We start from the raw sequence: 20,097 nt of genomic DNA, 5'->3' as shown, positions 1-20,097 counted from the left end.
CTATGCCTTTAATTTTGATTTGTTGTGGACTTCCAAGCTGTTTTGTGCATTAAATAATACAAAACTGTGAGCATATGTATAAAATGGGTTGATTTTTCAATTTTGAAATCCAGTGTAGAAATAAGGAACAAATGGAATCTGAGAATGCAAACACCAGGAATAAGTTATCATGAGTTATTGATTGTGCTGTTTCAGCTGATCTATGATAATTGTCTATTTAAACATTTTTAGCTTAAGATAGATGTGAAGTAAGTCAATGGAAAGAGGAGTAATTAATATGCAACATTTAATTATGCTAATTTTGCTTATGTTTTTTGACACGAAATTGGCATTTCATTGTTCTGTGTTATTTTTGTATTAAGGTATGGGTAAAATCATATAACTTTGTAATGTAGAGCTTTTTTGGAAGATATGACAATATTTTGGAGTTCTGTTAAGAAATGTAAGTTTTTTAAAAAAATCTGAAGTATTTAGAGGAGCTGCACCATGTATAAATACAATAACTTTATTATGTACCTTCCATATTAATATTGGTGAAATAATAAAACTGGAGTCAAGAAAATCACTCAGAATAAAAAATAAAAAAGTAAAGTAAAAACAAAAAAAAGCAAGCCTATAAGACTTTTATTTTTCTTAGTGTTCATTTACCTTTTAGCAGTAACTTGATCTAAGTTGCACTGGCTAAAACAGATATAGTTTTAATCCCTTCCCCTCCCCCCTTTTTTTAACCAATAAGTCAATATTTATATTTTTGATGAAATAATTACTAGAGATGTTTCTTCACTTGTTGTGGTAGATGAGTTAAATACTAGATTCCTTATTTTAGTTAATGCAATGTAAAGAAGATGAAACTTTTGATTAAATATTCTTTTGACAAATTGTGTAAAATGCCTTTGAAAGTCAAATGAAAAATAGAGTGGGAGAAAATCATGGCTAGACTGTTTTTGTGACTCACACATAATTTTCAAATTTAGATGTGATTCATATAACAGTGAAAAACATTTAATTGGTGATTTTTTATATTTATTTATTTTTTAAGGCAACTTCATCCATGTGTGGCAATATGAGAATGTAGATCCTTCTCTCCTGTTTCTTTCGGGGTCTGCTCTGCTTTGTTCAGAAGAATTTATGTAGTGTAGACAGTAGCATTTCCAAAGATACCCATTCACAATCAAGACATTAAAGAACTAATGTATTATCCTTGCTGGCAAGAGAGGGAAAAACAAAGCCTTCAGCAGAACCCCATGTACTTGAAAATGAGCTATTGCAGGGAGCTGTGTAAGAAATTGTGATACTCTTAGGCGTCTGTCTTTTCACTGACAGTTGTGTCAAATATTTTATTTTAGTCTTCTAATACCACTTATGGTAGCTAGTAAAATCAGCTTGGTAGGACCAGAGTTCCTCTTCCATCTGTTGTAAAGGGAAAATAAAAAAGAGAAGATCCCCATAACTAAAGCCATGTGTGGTTTTTAGATGTCATGCTGGTGTGTTTGCTAGAAGCATGCACAAGGGGATTATCTTTTTAATGTGGTTCAGAAATTAAAATAGATTTTCTTATGCACATTTATAAGCACTCAAAGATTTTCTAAATAATTAGGTAACCACTTTTCCTTTGCATTTTACATTTAACTTTAAATACAGGTTTTGAATCTGTTCTGGCTCAGAATGGAAACTTTATTTCCTTAATTCACTGTCATTCTTACCTTTGAAAAATTCTAAATTAGAGACGATATTTCAGAGGGTACATTCTGTAATTACTTAGGTAATTCAAGCAGGCTGAAGAAAAACTTTACTTGTCATTTACCATTATTATAATGTGATGTTAATACAGCAATTTGGTCATATAAAGCTTTTTTTTAATAAGCCATTGAAGCCCCAAAATAAAAAGTGAAAAATGCCTGCGACTGGAAGGAAATTTCTGTCTGTTCGCATAGAGCTCTTCATGCCAATGTAAAAGAACACTCTTTCCCTGGGATCTAAAAAATACAAGTAGAAACCATAATTCTGTATTCTCTTACTGCTAAAAAGCAATGAGTTAATAAACGCAACTGTAGATCTGTACTAATATTAGCTAGTGTTGAGGACATACGTACCTAGATTTTTTGCCTCCCAAGGTCTGATACAAGTTTAAGCTATTGAGCTAAAAGTGTATCTATTTTTGTGCCATTCAGATCGTCAATGCCACGGTTGCAGGTGTTGGATTTGCAGGAATCAAAATATTTTCCAACATGTTCTATGGTCAGAATAGAAATTTGCTTCAGTTTAAACACAGAAAGAACCATAAATAAAATGTGCTTGAATATATGGGTTGAGATCACAAATTTCACGTTCTTTTGTCAGCACATGCAATTTTGCATTGTTAAATATTTGTAACACAAAAATAAGCCAAAAAATGAGTGTATTTACATACCATATAAAATATGCAGCCTATCACTTCCTTCCTTCCAAGAAGAGAAAAAACCCCAAGTTTGTGCTCCCAGGTGGTAGTTTCCTGTGGAAGAAGTGGTGCGTAGAGATCAGCTTCCTAGATCCTGACTGCAGCGAAACGTGCGTTCGCCCCTGTCGTAGCGTCTAGCTAGATTTATAGAAGCCTGCCTCTTTTCCCCACAAGTTCTATCCCATGAAGAGAGATTTCGGTCTGAGCATCTGACTTGGTGGAAAAACAATTTCCTGCGACTCCAGAACTATTAGGCAGTGCTCTCGTGATCTGGCCTTTGGCTCTGCCGTGGTGGGCAAAGCGACGACGCCGTCGGCGGCTGCCGGATCGCGGCTTCTCGTACGCAGCAGAGTGAACTACTGAGTGACTGGTGTCTAGAGCAGACATAAAAATTGAATTATGGTGCTTAATATGGTTTATGCAGAAACAGTGATTTATGAAAGCACGTTCTGGCTACGTCTCTGTTTTTACTTGAGGAAAAATCCTCTTTCTTTGAAACCGAATCGTGTGCCCAGTTCCTTCTCCTCAGTCTAATTACAAAATAGGGTGATGTTCCAGTGCCACGGTGTGCCGACCTGATCGTACAAAAGAGCAGACGAAAGAAAGGCTGACGCAGTGCAGGATGTGCTGGGTGACATGCGGCGCGGGGTGGTTTCGTGGTGTTGCAAGCTGGTGCTTATCGTGCTGTGCGTGGATGGGTGTAGTTTTTTTGCATTAAGGGTTTTGTATAGGAGGTGGAGTTTGCCAGCCGCAGCTGATGTACACTTCCGTAACGGTGCACGTAAAGCAGTAGTAGTCTATTAACTGAAAATGTTTCCAGGACGTTAAGTATGGTATCATTTCTGTAGTAATTTCCTATGGCTCTGTTCAGTGTTTTGGGATATTTATGATTATTTCAAAGCCTTATGCTTAATTTCAATACTACCTTCTAGGGTCTGTATTTTCTTTTTAGAATGGTACTGGTTCTAATACTATATAGTTAATCTGATGACTCAAAACAGCCTTACTATTTTCTTTACCTACAGATTGCCTCCTGATAGGAATGCTCTAGAAATTATGGGTTCATTTTGTGCATTTTTTTTCTTGGAAGTCTTATCATTGATTTTACTTTACCTTTCATTGGTGAGGTAGATTAGAAAGAAATTCATGCGTTTTCATGAGTTAAACTAGGCGCTGTTACTCTATGTTAATGGCATGAAGGGATTTTACTACCTATTTTGAGAGTGACTAGTGATGTGAGCTTGGAGTTTAAATTTGGCAGTTCATTTAAACAGCTGGAAGAAACTGAAATATCATGACTGTGTAATACCAGGATAATTTGCTATATGAGCTGGTATATGTATGTGCAAATATAGCTTTGAGTGAACAGCACGGTAGCCTAAACATCTAAGCAGCCTGTCTTCAGGGGCCATGGCAGTGGTGTGAGGAGTAATGCTGCTGCGAAGCCTGTTTGCCTCTAAGGCATGCCGAGGCACAGCCAGCCCTCGGACGGTCCTGCACGCTAGCTGCTGCTTCAGTTCTGTGATTTTTGTAGAGAGAAAGGATCTATCTTGAAACTTTCTCAAGAAATAGGTTTTCTCAAGAAATAATTTAAGCAGCTAGTAACCTAACAGCACAACTAGAAGTGCACAGACTGTGGTTTCTGCCTCCCCCCCCCCCATTTATTTTGTGCAGGAGCTTGTTTGAGGCTGTGCAGACTTTTGGAGACTTTTTCTTTTTTTCTTTTTTTTTTCTGGTAGCAGGAAACAGTTATTCTCTGACGTGAAGTCAGCTATACTAACCACACCCAGGCAAGAGCGCACACTGATTTGAGGAATCATAAACTAGTAAAATACATTAGGGAGATTTATATATAAATGTATGTATGTATATGCAGTTCACAGAAAACACTTCTTTGGTTTAACAGTATTTTCTTCAAGGTTGATGGACCTTGTGTTTCTTCTGTTTTTGAGCAGAAGGGTTACAAAAGCTGTGCTTTACAGATTATATATAGTGTGTGGTGCTCCACCAATTGTAAATAATCCCATCTGGGATTAGTAAATGGGAGGTAGTTAGATCTCAAAATAATCTTTTGATAGGACATCTTCACTAGTGGGTTAGTTTTTCATGTCTTAAAATACACCTACACTTAGAATTATTAACGTGTAGATAATATGTTTCTGTTTTGAGGTTTAGTGGGAGGTTTTGATCTAGCTCTGCAGAAAGTTGTTGGTTAGTATTGAAGCACACAAGAGGCTAACACTAAAATGTTTGTACCTGTATCTTGACAAAAAGCGTTATCTGGCAAAAAGCATCAGTTTCAAGAACAACAGATTAATAGATGATAGCGTTTCTATTTGTAATTTAACTGCTTCCAAGACCATTTTTTGCAGCTAATACTTTCCCCGTTTCTACAATTCCTGCCTGTTGGCTTGAGGGACATCAATGTTTACAGCTCTGCAGGAGGAGGAGGAGACTGATGCTTCCATAGTTGTAGAGCAAATAATGGGTGCTTTTCAGAAGCTTTGCACTGTAGACAGGGTGGACGTAAAATATATGTTGTCGGGCAAAGAAAAATACTGTTAATTATGCTACTTGAAAGAATGTTTAAATTTGGACAGTGTATAAACTATAGGTTGGAGGATACAGTTTATTTTACTAAATGTTATATCCTAGAATACACCAGAAACTGTTAACCATTTGGCTCTGATTTCACAAATTAGGCCACTGAATTTTTACTGCATTTATGAAAAGAAAGTATGCAGATACCTAAGATGCAGTTAATTTCCTTTTTTCTGCTGATTTGGACATGTTATAGCTGAAAACCTTTCAGCTTGATTTCTTCAAGGAACGCTCACTGTTAAAACATCAGTCCTGTAGATAATTAGTCCATAAAGTTGCACAAATTAATAACCTTGTTTCATTAACAGAGTAATGTCTTTACAGCCTGTGTTCTAAGGATTCTGTTTCATGTACATAGTCAGATGAAGAGTTTTGCATTTTTTTTTTCCAGATTTTGTGATAAAAGTTTTAAATTCCAAATTTCTCACAACCTGTATATCACTGATTTTACATGCAAAATGGATTTGGGAATCAGTTAAGGAAAGAAATCAGAGCAGTCAATTGTTGTAAAAATAATAAGCAAGCATTCAAGGATTAACTGGTAGACGGCATTCAGTATAAGAAAATAAAATCCAAGTTATATTCCTTTATTTTATCTCTTTTCATATGATCAGATTTTGACGAGGAAATAGAAGAGCATTTTCTTTTGCTTCCATAAGCAGATTTTTGGTTTTTTAATGTTCTGGGTGATTTGAAATAAGCAGAGTCACTCACAAAATACTGAGAGCAACATTTCCGTCCTTTTTAGGAAGGAGGGACTTCTCTCATTCTGAGAATTTCTTTTTAGTAATTTCAATTTGAGTAAGCAGACTGCTGTGGGCACCCCTCATAACGCTTATACATCAGTGTGTCTTCAGAAAACAAGCCCACAGAGCTCTGCAGCCTCGGCTGGGCGCTGCTGTCTCCTGGCCCTGTACCACCTCCTCCTGGGTTGCAGCAGCAGCTGCAGCATTTGGCCAGGCTCTGGCATAGCTTCCCTCATTTGACATCCTTCTTGTTCCACCTCACTATGGTTTTTGGAGCAGCTGTCAGGTTTTTCATTCCGGATTTGGAAGTTCTCAAGTTCTTACTGTGTAGAAATCTGCATATAGGAAGATCTTGGGTCATTGCATCCCAGAAAACAGTTTGCAAATAGGAGAAATATGCTATGTTGATATGTAAGTTTTTTACAAGACACACTACAAATGCTGATTCAGTCCTTTTCAACCAACAGGTTCGCCATAAAATGACACAGAAAGTTTATGCAATGAAGCTACTTAGTAAATTTGAAATGATCAAGAGGTCAGATTCAGCCTTTTTCTGGGAAGAGAGAGATATCATGGCCTTTGCCAACAGTCCCTGGGTGGTTCAGGTAAGGAAGATAATAATAATAAAGCTATAATCTTTCACGACCTTGGATTGGTTTTGAATATACATCTAAACTCAAATAATAGGTTAGATTCAGGTCTTGCTTTTGAAGACGTGTATTTACAGAAATTTTGCTGAGTTCTGTTGTTCTTCATTTATGTTTGGCTGCATTGTAAGGTAGATTAACTTGTATATTTGTCACCTCAAATGCATCATAAAATGGACTTAAACAGAATTTTGAAATAGCTGTGTAATTATCTGGGATGTAACATTTTCAGGGAAACGAAATGAACTACTGTTCTAGTTACTAGAAAATCTCTTCAGCAATGTAAAAATAAATGTCAGCATTATTTGTTAAACGTCAGTCTCCTGATGATATGGTCACTGGATCACAAGCAATTAATATTAGCGTGCTTTAAGAAATTCCTGTCTTCTCAGCTGAGATACGAGTGACTGCACAAGCCTAGTCTCCTGTGAGACAGCAGTCTAAAACTGAAGCACTTAAATCATCTTCAGCTAGTGGTCAGTTAGCGCATCTCAGCCTGGTAGTGAGACCCACCAGCTGATGGAGAGTTAACTTTAGCTGTTTCTTAGCACGGTTGCTTGCAGCTGTCCCATGAGGTGCATTATCATCGCATTTGTAATATGGATTAGGCCTTTGGGAAGCATTAGTGTTAAATAATGCAATTTGTTGTAATTGGTAAATTAGACCAATTAATAAAATGTGGAGTGAAAATACATATTCTACTAACGCTGTTAATACTTTATTTTGTTAAACACTTAATACATTTAAACACTCTCAGATAAATTGCCATGCCCCTCTTTATTTAAAAACTGAAGACAGACCTTAAGCTTTTCAGGTTTTTTCAAAATTATTCACTTCATGTATGCAGGCAGTGTTTTAAAGTTTTTTTTTTTTTCATTTCTATGTATGTTTTGCTGTTCTGAGCATATTTTGTGTTCTTGCCCATGCTTGGTATAAATAATAAAGAATAATCTGTTTTGTTAAGTTACTAGTTTGTTTTCGTTCTGTCAGAGGTTATCCTGAAGTGTTTTTTTTTTTTCACAATTGAACTGCAGTATCCTGCAATCGAAAGTAATAAGAAATGTATGACTCAGTTTTCAAGAGAAAGTGTAAGAAGTGCTATATAAATATGAGTGTGTATATTTGTAAATAGCAAATGTTGAACAACTTAAAATACAGTTGCAGCTGTGCCTCCTATGATGAAGCATATTCATGTTATATTTAGGTATTGTGACAGATAGAACATTCAACTGGTTTTAAGATTTAGGTTCTGCTCTCAGCTAGTAACTGGGACAGATTGCACAGCTTCTTTGTGCCTTTTTTTGCATGAAAAACAAATGAAACTTGAGCCCTAGATAATGTTTTTACGAAATCCCCTGAGAGAAGTAGTGGAAGGTGATAAATATGGGCATAATGTTGCAGTTATTGTTGTGTCATATTGATATCTTTACATATGAGAATACAAAGATTATTTTAGTTTTTAATTCAGATTTTAATTACCAAAAACATGTTAGATAAAGTGATAATATATTATTTATTTATGAAAACAAAAACATCCAGCTGCAGCAGTACAAGATACATTTGTCTTCTGTTAATAATATACAATAAATTTTACTCCAAAGCCCCCATCTCCTTAATAATCTTCCTACCTTTCATTCTCCGTGATGTTCCATGACCCTTCCTAACTCCTTGTTTTTGATGCCTCCCTTCCACTCATCCTTTTTATTCTCTGCCTTTGATTTTGTGTGGCTAACTTGAAGATGTGGATTATTTTAGTTTTCAGTTTAAAGGAGCAATATTCCTTTAGAAATAAAGTGAGAGGAACTTTCAGAGACCTATTTCATACCAGTCACTGAACAGTTCATGGTAGTGCTCTGCTCTTCTGGGCTGTTTTCACACCTGGCATCATATTGAAAGCTTCTAAGCTTCAGAGACGTGGCATAAATACATGTGAAATTCAGAAACACTCCGAGATCCTGTTCGTTGTTGAGCTATTTTCAAATCAGTGCAGGATGCTCCTTTCTGAGTTAACATTTTGCATTATAACTCTTAGTGATATTTTCAAGTGCTAAGGAAGTGGATATTCAGGAGATGCTCATACCACTGAAGTAACTAGTAAATCTTTTTTTTTTCTTTCTTAAAAATGAAATTTTTTTGAACTTTAATAAACTTGAAGTTATTGCCAGAATTAATATGTAATGTGATTTATTTGAATATAAAACTTACACCCATCTTGGGTGTAACACCCATTATACCATTCAGGTATAATGAAACTTCAAGGTAAAATATTTTATTATTTTTCCCAACTGTCTTTGAAAAATAATTGCTACCTTTTCTTCTCTTTTGTTGCAGCTTTTTTGTGCCTTTCAAGATGACAGATACTTGTATATGGTAATGGAATACATGCCAGGTGGAGATCTTGTAAACCTTATGAGCAATTATGATGTGCCTGAGAAATGGGCCAAGTTCTATACAGCCGAAGTTGTTCTTGCGCTTGATGCAATTCACTCCATGGGCTTGATACACAGAGATGTGAAGCCTGATAATATGCTTTTAGATAAATATGGGCATCTAAAGCTGGCAGATTTTGGCACTTGCATGAAAATGGATGAAGTAAGTATGCAACAGACTAATCATCTACAAAACTGTAATCCTAAAGTGTATTTTTGTGTGAGTTACAATACTCAAAGGAATATTCATCAAATTGTCCACTTAGTTGGAAAGCTGTTCCTTGTCTCCAAATTTTAAATACAAGGGTACTTCTAATTTTGTAACATTGTCTATAATAAACTGTTCTGGCACACGGAAGAAGGAAATAAACTTACTTTTTGTTATTTTTGAAAGCGTATCTGTTTATGAATTTCTGAGGTTTGTCTTTTGTTGCCAAATGTCTGAAAAGCTTATGAGACAGCTCCTAGTTTCAACATTAGTAATGCTGGAACAGTTCATAAGCCGACATTTTTCTATAAATGAAATTATTTTAAAGACAAGATACAGTCTCTATGATTTTTTACCATGTCTGATTGTTCTCTTAGCTTCCCCTAGTGGTCATTAAAGTGAGGTCACAGTAAGGCAGCAGAGGCATGTTATGGATTGACTAAGATTTATCTTAACTATTACTCAAGATGTCATATATTTTAAATTTTACCATGCACAGCCAGAGATATTTTTTTTATTTTTTAACAAAATGTACTACCCTGTATTGTTAAAGGAGAGCTAAATATAAAGCTACTTTTTTGTGGTTTGCACTTTTTTTTAACCTTCACTGAGAAACAATGTTATGCTGTAATGTAATACTGTCCCTTCCTCTGTCAAACTATAACAAATGCTCAAACTTTGTATAAATGTATTTTATCATTGACCTGGCTTTTGAAAGGTTTCTATATTAACATTGGCAAGGATGGTCATTTTTAAGCTTGTTTGCATTAATGTTCTAGAATTTTTCTGTATTGTTTAGGCAGTGCTTGGCAGAATCTCTGCAGCCTGCTTAACTGGCATTTGCATCATTATGAAAATGTATTCAGTATTGGTTTAGGGGACTGTGTTTTTCTTTTATGCAACAATATATTAACTTCATTGAACAACTACAGCTGTTTATTGAGATTCACTAATCTATTTAATTTTGCTGATATTTTAGATGTTATTCCATAAGCAGACAGGTTGTTTACCTCCACTTCAGTTATTTAGTTGTCTGTATTTTAATGGACAGCATTTACTTTAACTGGAAAAATCAAAAGTAATATTTAATTTCCTAATGTGAACCCAAATTAGTCCTTACAAAATTAACCTTAGTTTTGAGCCAACAGACTGCCAGTTCTTAACAGGTCTTCAGTAGTTATGATGTTTATCAAAAGAGACAATAAAAAAGCTTCACAAACTTCATAATATAAATCTGCCAAAAGAGAGGAAGAAAAAAAAAAATGATCCTTTACACTGTTTGGGGCATCCCAGAAATGGTAAACCTAAACTTATTTTTTCTTGTGAAAGGAATGGAATAAAAAAAATATGATTAATCTTGTTGTAAATGCGAGAAGCATATGCAAGTTTCTCATGAAGAGTTGTAACAACCTCCAGTTTGAACTGGGCATCAGCAATCAATCAGTAATCCTCTAAAGAATTTAATTTTTTAACAGTTTAGATTTTAAATTCTTCATTCTTCTCAGACTCAATGGAATGGCAAAAATATTTTATACAGGAAGCTTTAAAAGTTGAAAGGCTTCTGGATTGTCTCCAAATCTCATGCTACTCCTTACAAAACATGAACACATCCCAGCTGTGTAAATATAATATTGATGTTGGCAGGATGATTTCTAGAAAATATATGCTTACTCAACAGTAATTTTGTCTGACATGGAGTTCTTTTACCAGTTGTACGCATTAGCATCTTCTTTATGCTGTTGAGAGCCCAGGAAATTTTTGCTACAATTTGATAAGAGATGCAGTTTAGAAGGTTTGTTTGTTTGTTTATAGTGGAACTGAAATCTGTATTTTCTTAAGTCTTCCAAGGCAGTCCAGACACTGGCAGTAGAATTCCTTCTAACCAATATATGGAAAGAATTGCTAAATGTTTCAGTGATGTTTTCAAATATAAAATGAACTGGCCTGTTTGTGTAACTCAGTTGTGGGTTAGTTTTTCTTTTTTCTTTTTAATCTGTAGCAAGGCAAGTATCTGTATAATTGAATGAAGAATGAAGTTGACCTCAAAGTCTTAGTAAGAGCTGTAGTTCTCTCCATGTTTAGATATTGTAAGCTATCCCAGTGCAGGTTTCACCAGACTCTTAACGCTTGGGTTCTGTGGGTAAGAAACTGGAGAGTCCTGTGGCTAACTGCTGTCGGTTTGGAAGAGCCAAGCACTGCTAGGGTTGTCGCGCTCCAAGCTCGACCTCGTAACTCTGGCCTGTGCTAACTGAGCTCTCCGCAAAGCACAGATTGGAAAGGGTCTCTGGTGGAAACAGAGGTGACTGAGAGAAGGAACATTTGCCTTTTTAGTAATGTCCCCTCAGCTAAGGCAAATTGTTTGAAATAAGCAGCATGTTTCTCTTTCTGGAACTCAACTAATTTCTCATTAAGTGTCATCCAAAACTCCACTGGATCTTTCTTGCTGCAGTTACTTGTCTAGCGTGGTGTGGAAGCCCAAGTGTGATCTGGACTTTCTTACCATCTCTGAACCAGTACCCTCCAGCTCTTGTTTACTGGAAAGGACTTCATGAAGGAGTTGAAGTCTAATCCTGAGAGCCTTGCTCCTAGACTGTGAGTTACTCAGCTCTGGCTGAGGTGCTTCTGAGGATGAGCATAGAACTGCTTTGTCTTCAGCAATATAATATTTCTATGTGAGGCTAGGAAACACTATGACTTTGGTTCCAAGTTTTCATAAGCTTTGGGGACGTACTGTGTCCTCCGTCTTGTTGAGAGCTTTGTTTATTTGTTTATTTTATTCTTGATTCTACACTGCACATCTTTACTTTAGCTGCTGGAGCCTCCCTCAAGATGGATTTCCAAGATCTGTCTTGATCTTTTGAGGTGATGAGAAAAGTCTTAAGTAATATGGAGGCTTTACACTCATGAGAGGAACCTTTGTTTCAGAGTTGCTATGGCAAGTGTGCTGCTTGGGCATAAAACAAAGAGGATTCATATTTAAAACACAAGAATAAGACTTTATCCACAGAAAACATCACCCTTTAGATCTCATCAGATGACACAATTTTCAATTTGTTCTAGAGATGGGAGGTAGAGAATTTTATGGGGAGAAAGAAGAGCCAACTCCACATGCTTGGGAGAAATACAGTCCATTGAAAACTGCTGTTAGAGATTTCCTTTTTGTCTTGTTGTTCAGTTCTTTGACATCTTCTCTGAAAACTGATGTTCTTACCTAGAATTCTTTAGTACCTTTAATTTATTTACATAAGACTTCATAAAATGTACATGTATACATACATATAATATGTACAAAATAGTGAAAAGTGATCTTGTTTTATTGTATTAATTACAGAGGGATAGGAAATGGCATGTTTTTATTTGCTTAGCTATCAGGGAGTTGAGACTGGTCTAAGTACATAGTTCTTGTGGCTGAAGCTGTGGTCTTCAGAGAAATTTTTCAGACCTTTGTTTTTAAAAAAGCTTCTTTCCTGGGGGAGGATTCGGTTCTCACTGAGCAAAGTCTCAGACTTCCCCTTTTTCTAATTTCGCCTTTGGATAAGGAAGGCACAGACTTGTACCAGTGATGGAAACTTCCCTCATTGAGATGCTGCATTCCTAGTTCACTGGCAGAATCAGGCTAACCTACAGCAGTTTTTCCAGTGGTCAAAGCAAAGAGAGACTTAAACTTAAAAGAGGACCTGGAGACTTGTGCACAGAATGCTCTTACAAGCAGAATGATGAAATAATTGTTCCAATTATGTGCCAGCTCTCATTTTGCCTGTTTTTGGCTTTAGATTTCTGGAACCTTTGGGCTTTAGTTTATTTCCCAGTATTAAATGCACTCATCTGTAGTCTTCTTAGTCCAAGAATGCAATAGGTCTTTGTTCTAAAAAATTATTTCACTTTCTTATGCCGGGATGGCCAGGTCATGTACATTATTATAGAAAACAAGTTGACGTGCTCTTCATTCTAGAACGGGTACTAGTTACACTTATACTTTAGCTTCATAATGGAGTTAGAAGTAGATAGATAGAAGTAGATAAGCATTTATGAGGAAGACATTTCAGTATTCCTTAGGTCTGCAGTATTTAACCATCACTTAATTTTAGCCTACCAGTTTATTACTTGGGTTTAGTACATACAATATGAACTGTTAAAAGTTTTTATTTATGTGAAAAGAGATTGTATAATTTGGTGTCTGATTTTTACATGTCAATATAGTTCTGAAAGCACAATGTGTCTCAATTTTTTAAAAAATATATTTTGATTTCAGTTATTGCTATGAACATTCTGTACTAATATTCAATCAAAGCTGATGGCAAAATATGTAAAGAACTTTCTAAGATGACTTAGAAGAGACTTTAGATTGAGCTACAAAATAAAAGACCAGTGTATTTTTGATACTTTTCTAACTTCATCCAAGATTTCATTTCATTCATCCATCTGGTCTGTCTGGAATGAATGCAATGAATTTGATTAAAGCAAGCAAAACTCATAAGTTTGAACCAGCTGCTGGCAGATCTGACACTGTTCTGCTTATTTTTAGTCTCTCAGTGTGAAGCAAAAGGATAAAGAATCATTCCATTAATACAGCTGTGTTAGTATGTTAATAAAAAATAATTCACATATTCATATTTTACTTCTTTTCTTACAAAAGCTTTGATTTTATTAAATAGACTTCTTTTTTTTTGCTGTCTTTGAATAAAAATGTGCAACGGTAAAAACTTACCTATAACTTTGCTTACTGTTTAAACTAGATAAAAATGGTTTGTATCTGCTATATAAGGCCTAACTCCATGCTCCTCAGAATTATTCAGAAGCTGGCCCCATACTTCAGTGAGATATATAAACCAGTCCAAGAGGGTCTGTAGTTCAATTTGTTTTCATAGAAACCAATATTAAATCATAAATTTTAGTAATAATTGAAAGATGTCATTAAAAAGACAAAAAGCTGTGGAGTAGGCAGAGGAGACCAGGTTATCAGGAACTGTCGTTTCAATCCATATCGCTTCTGGAGCAGAAATAAAACTATCCTCAAACCAAGTGTTTTGGGTTATCCTCGGTGTGGTTTTTCTGAGCTCCTAATGGGCCGACTGTAACTTTGTTGAAAGACTCTGCAGCATTTTTCTTTAAAGAAGCTCTCTGAACATTTGCTTTCGCACAGACGGGTATGGTGCGCTGCGATACGGCGGTCGGAACCCCGGACTACATATCGCCCGAAGTGCTGAAGTCCCAAGGCGGGGACGGCTACTATGGGCGGGAGTGTGACTGGTGGTCTGTAGGGGTCTTCCTTTTTGAGATGCTGGTTGGTGAGTAGCAATTTTTTCTGCTCATAAGATGATCGTGTAGTCTTTCGTACGGCTTTATCTGCACTTTGCTACAGGGCGTCTGGCTGTAGCTCAGTATCTAGCAGCTTCTGACTTTTGGCAGATGCTGTTGTTTCTCTCCTACTTCCTTCGCCTTCTCACGCTACAAAAACTGCTGTGTGTTTGCACAGGGCTGAGTTCCCTGACTTTGTTCAGCTTAAAAGTAACTCTCAGAATAGTTTCAACTTGGATCAGCTTCCTGTTTACTTTGCAGTCTCGTAAATGCATGTGCCATCCCAGGGGCAATAGTGAGTTGTCAGGGATGCCGAGATGGGAAAAGAGTGGGAAGGACGATAGTGCTTTTTTTCCAGCACTAGCAGGGCCTTCTGGTAGGTTAACTTGACTATGGAACTACGGCCTAATTCTTCTTTATGCATCAGTCAGGATTTTTCAGTAAAAGATACTGGACTGCTATAGCTACTGACATAGAATATAATCTGTTAAAGAGATGAGTCATCTGCAGCTTAAAGTAAATGGAAGATCAGTAGTCTAGTAGCAAAATACTGATTATTCATGGATGGAATCGAGCATATAATTATTCAAAATCCATATGAGCATGTTCTAAGGAATATTGCAGATCTGATGTTTCTGGCATCCTGAGCCGGGAAAGATACTTGGATATATGATGCTATTGAAACATCTCTGTCTTTGGGGATGGAGGCAGTTTAACTTGGAAAAAATGTGTTTTATAATTAATAGTCTCTCATAAACAATTTTAGTAATAAATACCATTCTGCACTTCTGAAAACATTGAACATAACTGTCCAAAAATGCTTCCTCAGAGTTTTCTCTTGTATTCCTCTATTGAAAATAATAAAAAACCCCAAATGTGGAGAGGTATAGCTTTTGCAGGAATTAGATTACATAAGAGAACTTGATTAGGACAAAAGTCTATCTCAACCTCATTTTTTCTTGTGCATACTTTAATCTGAAAATTTCACTTTCATTAATACTATGATCTTTTCAGGCTTTTTGTCTGATGGGAACAAAATAACAGTTTTGTTTCTGTTGAAATTTTAACCATGGCATAAACCTACATATGATTAACACTTTTTGCTGAATTGTCTTCATTCTTTGTACTTTTAATGAAGCACTTTAACTGCTTTTTCAGATGGCATTTATCTGAACATCTTTCCTCCTCTGAAATGGATATGTGATTTTCTATCTATGCAGTCTGTTTGAAATATTAAAACTTGCTTTACCTTTATACTGATAATTACAGGGCCTAGTTATACCCTGAAATTTGTTTGTTTTTCTACATCATCATATTCCAACCTTGACTATTGTTACTGTCTAACAGCACCAACATGGTTTCCTTCAATGATTTAGTTTCCACATACTTTTTTCTAATACTTGTTGTTCATGTCAAATTTATTTGATAAAATGTCTGAAAAAAACATGCAGTTTCTCTTAGATAGTAATGCAGGTAGCCTGATTCTTGTATTTGACCTGGAAATAATTATACTACTCAAAACAGATGTGCTACTTCCACATCCATATTATTAAGAGACAGGCATTGATAAGATGGTTTTGAATATTTGATATTGGCTAACTTCGAGCTTTGATGAAACTCTTATCCCTATTATCATCTTATATTTGTTTAGTCTGATTACTGAAGAAGTATTCTTTTTCAATCTCACATGACAATATATCACATAAAACAATTTTAGCATCATCATTTCCATTCTGAAGTAGCTGTATTAATTTCAAGATCTAGTTAACAAAATTTTTTTAAAAAGCCTTTATGGACATTTTGAATTTGGTTTTCTCTTGACGATCTTATTTAGTCTGTCCATATCATACACATTAGTAGAAAGCATCTGTTTTATTTTGCCTTTACATGATCAGTTACTCTGTCTATAGTCTTTTAAAACTGTATAATTTTATATTTTAAAGAAAGCATACAGCGTTTTAGCATTCTGCTTTTAATAAAGATGCAGTACTGATGAAAAATGTATTGCTTCTGATTGTGCATTTGAGTAAAGGTAAAATGTTAGAGGATGAATCCAATAATTATTTTAGTGAATTAGGATTGTTTCAAAGTGTATCCTAAATCCAGGTTGTTTCTGAGACCTAAGACAACTGAGAGGAGGAAGTTTTGGAAAGAGGGAGACAGCAGTAAATACGTGTGGAATCAGTGCATTCGATCAGATTTTTTTTTTTTTTTTTGCACGAATGTACTAGCGTGACAACCTAAACAATACTAAAAATCTCAGTATTTAACTCAAAGTGTTATGTTCTAATTTGTTATTTTGCCATAAAATGACAGAACTTGTTTTTATAAGCTGAAGGCCTTTTATGCATTGGTCTGTTAATACATTTTCAAGTATCCATTTTTTAAAAAAAATAATAACTTATTGCAAGTATGCCATCAGAACACTGACTTTCCTGCTGCGTGCACACACCACACCAGAATGGAGAAAAAAATTGCCAAGCTCACTCAGCTGTTCTCCGTCTCTAATAAGCTTATAGCTTGGTTGCGAAGAAGGACTTGTGTTCAAGTTGCAGCTTTTTGATAACCGATCCAAATCGCTTGCGTACTCAGAACGTTGTCAGCTAACTTGAATCAACATCAATAAATACGTGTGTCATTTTTGTAAGCTGTCCTAATTCTACCTTTCCAAGGAGATGTCTCCAAAATGCTAAAATTAAAGGCTATAAACCTTTGGATGAGAAGGGTCTGTGACTTAGAGCCACCTACCCCTGTTAATGTGGGCACCGAAGCTAATACAATTTGTCAGTCAACAAGGTTTGTTAAATGGGTTTAACAGTGCAGTAACACACTGTGAAAGTTGTTTTTCAGCACTGGTGTGCCCCAGGCAAGTACAGGCAGGGCGGGTCTGCACGCCTCTGACGCAGGCTGCAGAGAGCTTCAGTCCTGCCGGCCTGTGGGAGCACTCGCAGAGGGGGATTTATGCGGGTGCCATCCGTCGTGGAAACTAGAAAACACAGTGAGAGGCAGAACAAAAGACGTAATTTCAGTGGGCAAAATTGTGATAGCGATTTGCAGGAGGGAGAAGGATTTTGTTTGCAATGCAGGCATTTGGAGGAGGGAATATTTTTAGCAGCGCACGTTATTTTGTTCCCTGCTTTTTAATTAAAAAAAAAAAAAACAGGTAAAAGTTCTCCTAGACTCTTCTTTATATCCTTTTTATTTTTTTAATGTATTTGTCTTGAACTTGACCAAAACCATTGTTAATTTACAATTTTATTGTTTTTAGGCGATACTCCTTTTTATGCAGACTCATTAGTAGGAACATACAGTAAAATTATGGATCATAAGAATTCATTGCATTTCCCAGATGATGTGGAAATCTCTGAGCATGCAAAGAATCTTATCTGTGCCTTTTTAACTGACAGGTAGGTGGATATATTATTTTGGTACTACTTCTATTTTAGGTAGTATCAGCACATTTACATAACAAAAAATGAATGCCTTCCATCTACTTGTGCTAATCTCTATTCAAGTCCCTTCTGCAAAATCTCCTGCTCTCTAGTTTTTTTGGGGGTGTTCTTGCAGGCTCTGTATTTTATTTCTGTGAGCAGTTCTGACAGTTCCTGTTAACAATGCAGCTGGTGCCAAACAAATCCTTCTAAGTATAATATGAAATACAGTTTGTAAACTCCTAAAGACAGGGACCAGATTGTTGTGGTGCATGTCTAAGTAGATGTAATTTACAAGCAATAAAAGCAAAGTTTTCTATGAAATATATATATATTTACTGAGTTTAAGTTTGCTTAAACCACTTGAACTTTTTCCACTCGCTTTGTGGTATTACTTTACAGTTACATCTTGCAAACTAGAAAGCTTGCAAACTATTGTTTTGGCTATAAACAGATCGCAGGGGTCTCCCTTTGCGGAGCTGAGCTGTTTATTGGTGGTAAGCTCTGTAAGCTCGTTCTTGACCTAAACATTCAAATTTTCTTCGGTGCCAGAAAATGGAGAATCTCTGGACAGCTCTGATTGACTTACAAGAACACCACTGCAGGTCCATAGTGGATTGATGATGCCTTCTTATATTTTCCTGTGATCAATGCTTTATGTAGGATTTCTCACCCTTAGTAGCTGAAGGGTAGAGAAGGAATATGAACAGAATTTAATAATGCAAATACGGTATCCACTGTGCATGCGTGTCTTCCTGTTTATATTTAATACAACACTCAAGCGATTTATTTAAAACAGATGCCTTCTTTCTACATGCATAATGGGTGCTGAAGCACTTCAAGTGACAAGCTGGAGTAAGCATCTGTGCTATGACTTACTAGCTCTATTATACATGTTGTTTGTATGTTCCTGTAGCTAGGTTTAGGAGAGGCTTCTTTCAGTTATACTAAAAATTTCTTGCTGCACTGAAGATTTGCTTCCTTGTAAAAATCAGCAAAAGATATGTCAGGGTTGGTTCTACAGGCAGAAGATAGAATTCTTTAAATATTTATTTCAATTAAGCTTTGAATAACAGTTCTGTGTACTAAGTTAGACCTTCCTTCACTTGCATCTTAAGGTTTGTCATGTGGTTTGGCAGACATTGAACTTCTGCAGGTTTTTTATTTCTCCTACGGTTTTTCTTCGGAATTTTTTTTTTTTTTGGTCTTTTTTTTCCTCCATTTGCCTGTCTGCTCCCTTTCTTGCTTTACTCCACATGTGGCAGACTCCAAGTTTTGGCCATTTTAGCAGTCACAGGGAGAGTGAGTGCTAAGAAACTGAAAACATTTTGTGTGAAAAATTACAGATCAGTGGTCAGGGTTTATTTATTTATTTTTAATGACCATTAATGTGGTTTACCTAGACTAACCTTATCTCCTTAAAAGATGTTTCTTTGCTGATTAGGAGAAAGTCAGACTTTATATATCCAAAATGAAGTGCTGTTTTTCCTAATATGAATTTGGATTAATCTCTATGTTTAGGGATGTGCGACTTGGGAGAAATGGGGTAGAAGAAATAAAACATCATCCTTTCTTCAAAAGTGATCAGTGGAACTGGGATAACATTCGAGAGAGTAAGTAAATTAACTTAAAAGTTGTGTTTTTATTGAGTATTTGCATAAGCTAGTCTACTCGTTCAGTAGCAGTAGGAATGGATAAGACTTCAGGCTGTGTAAATTAAGTAAATATTTTTTTGTCTATCAAGAAACTTGCACAAACTTTCTTACTTATCATTCTTGTTATAAAAACTAAATACATATTTTTCCTGCTGAAATTATCCTTAGGTTTATCATGCTATTCATTTATAGAGTTCTATTTTGAACAATAGAATTGTATGTTTTTAGCATTCTGACCAAAACGAATGCATATTCTATATTTTTGAAGGGTTAAGAGGAGGTGTTGTAGTTGTAGTAGCAGACAATAGTTTAAGAGAGCTTAACTGCTTTCAGGAAACCTCACCAGTTCACAAGTTTGATCATAACTTTTCAAGTCAGACGCTGAAGTTTCTTAAAATGTTGATTGTGTTTGGAGTTGTATTCTAAAATTTGATTACACTGGCGAATATATTTTGTGTCTTAGAAATTGCATACATTTGGAAACTAACGCTAAAATTACTTTTCTTTAGAAAAAAAATCTTGGCAGTAATATTTACAGATCTGTTGCATTGTTAATGCGTATTAATGAGCAAGACGTATTGTAGGCTTTGTAACGTTATAAAGATACCAGTGTATGCCAGGCTGTTGAATCTTGGAGTAAAGTTA

The 20,097-nt window shown here is 35.7% G+C and overlaps 1 protein-coding gene across 2 annotated transcripts in view; it reads left to right on the top strand.

The window, feature by feature from the left end:
* Positions 1–20,097, top strand: part of ROCK2 (Rho associated coiled-coil containing protein kinase 2) — a 93,466-nt gene that overhangs the window by 46,142 nt on the left and 27,227 nt on the right. For both annotated transcript variants that reach the window (XM_062573036.1, XM_062573037.1), the window contains 5 exons: positions 6,252–6,389; positions 8,763–9,023; positions 14,212–14,356; positions 17,635–17,773; positions 19,319–19,410. In XM_062573036.1, coding sequence (XP_062429020.1) covers positions 6,252–6,389; positions 8,763–9,023; positions 14,212–14,356; positions 17,635–17,773; positions 19,319–19,410 — 775 coding nt within the window. The remainder of the gene's footprint in view (positions 1–6,251; positions 6,390–8,762; positions 9,024–14,211; positions 14,357–17,634; positions 17,774–19,318; positions 19,411–20,097) is intronic.

This window comes from Rhea pennata, chromosome 3 (assembly GCF_028389875.1).
Source record: "Rhea pennata isolate bPtePen1 chromosome 3, bPtePen1.pri, whole genome shotgun sequence".
Lineage (NCBI taxonomy): Eukaryota > Metazoa > Chordata > Aves > Rheiformes > Rheidae > Rhea > Rhea pennata.
This window is presented reverse-complemented; position numbering and strand designations above follow the sequence as displayed.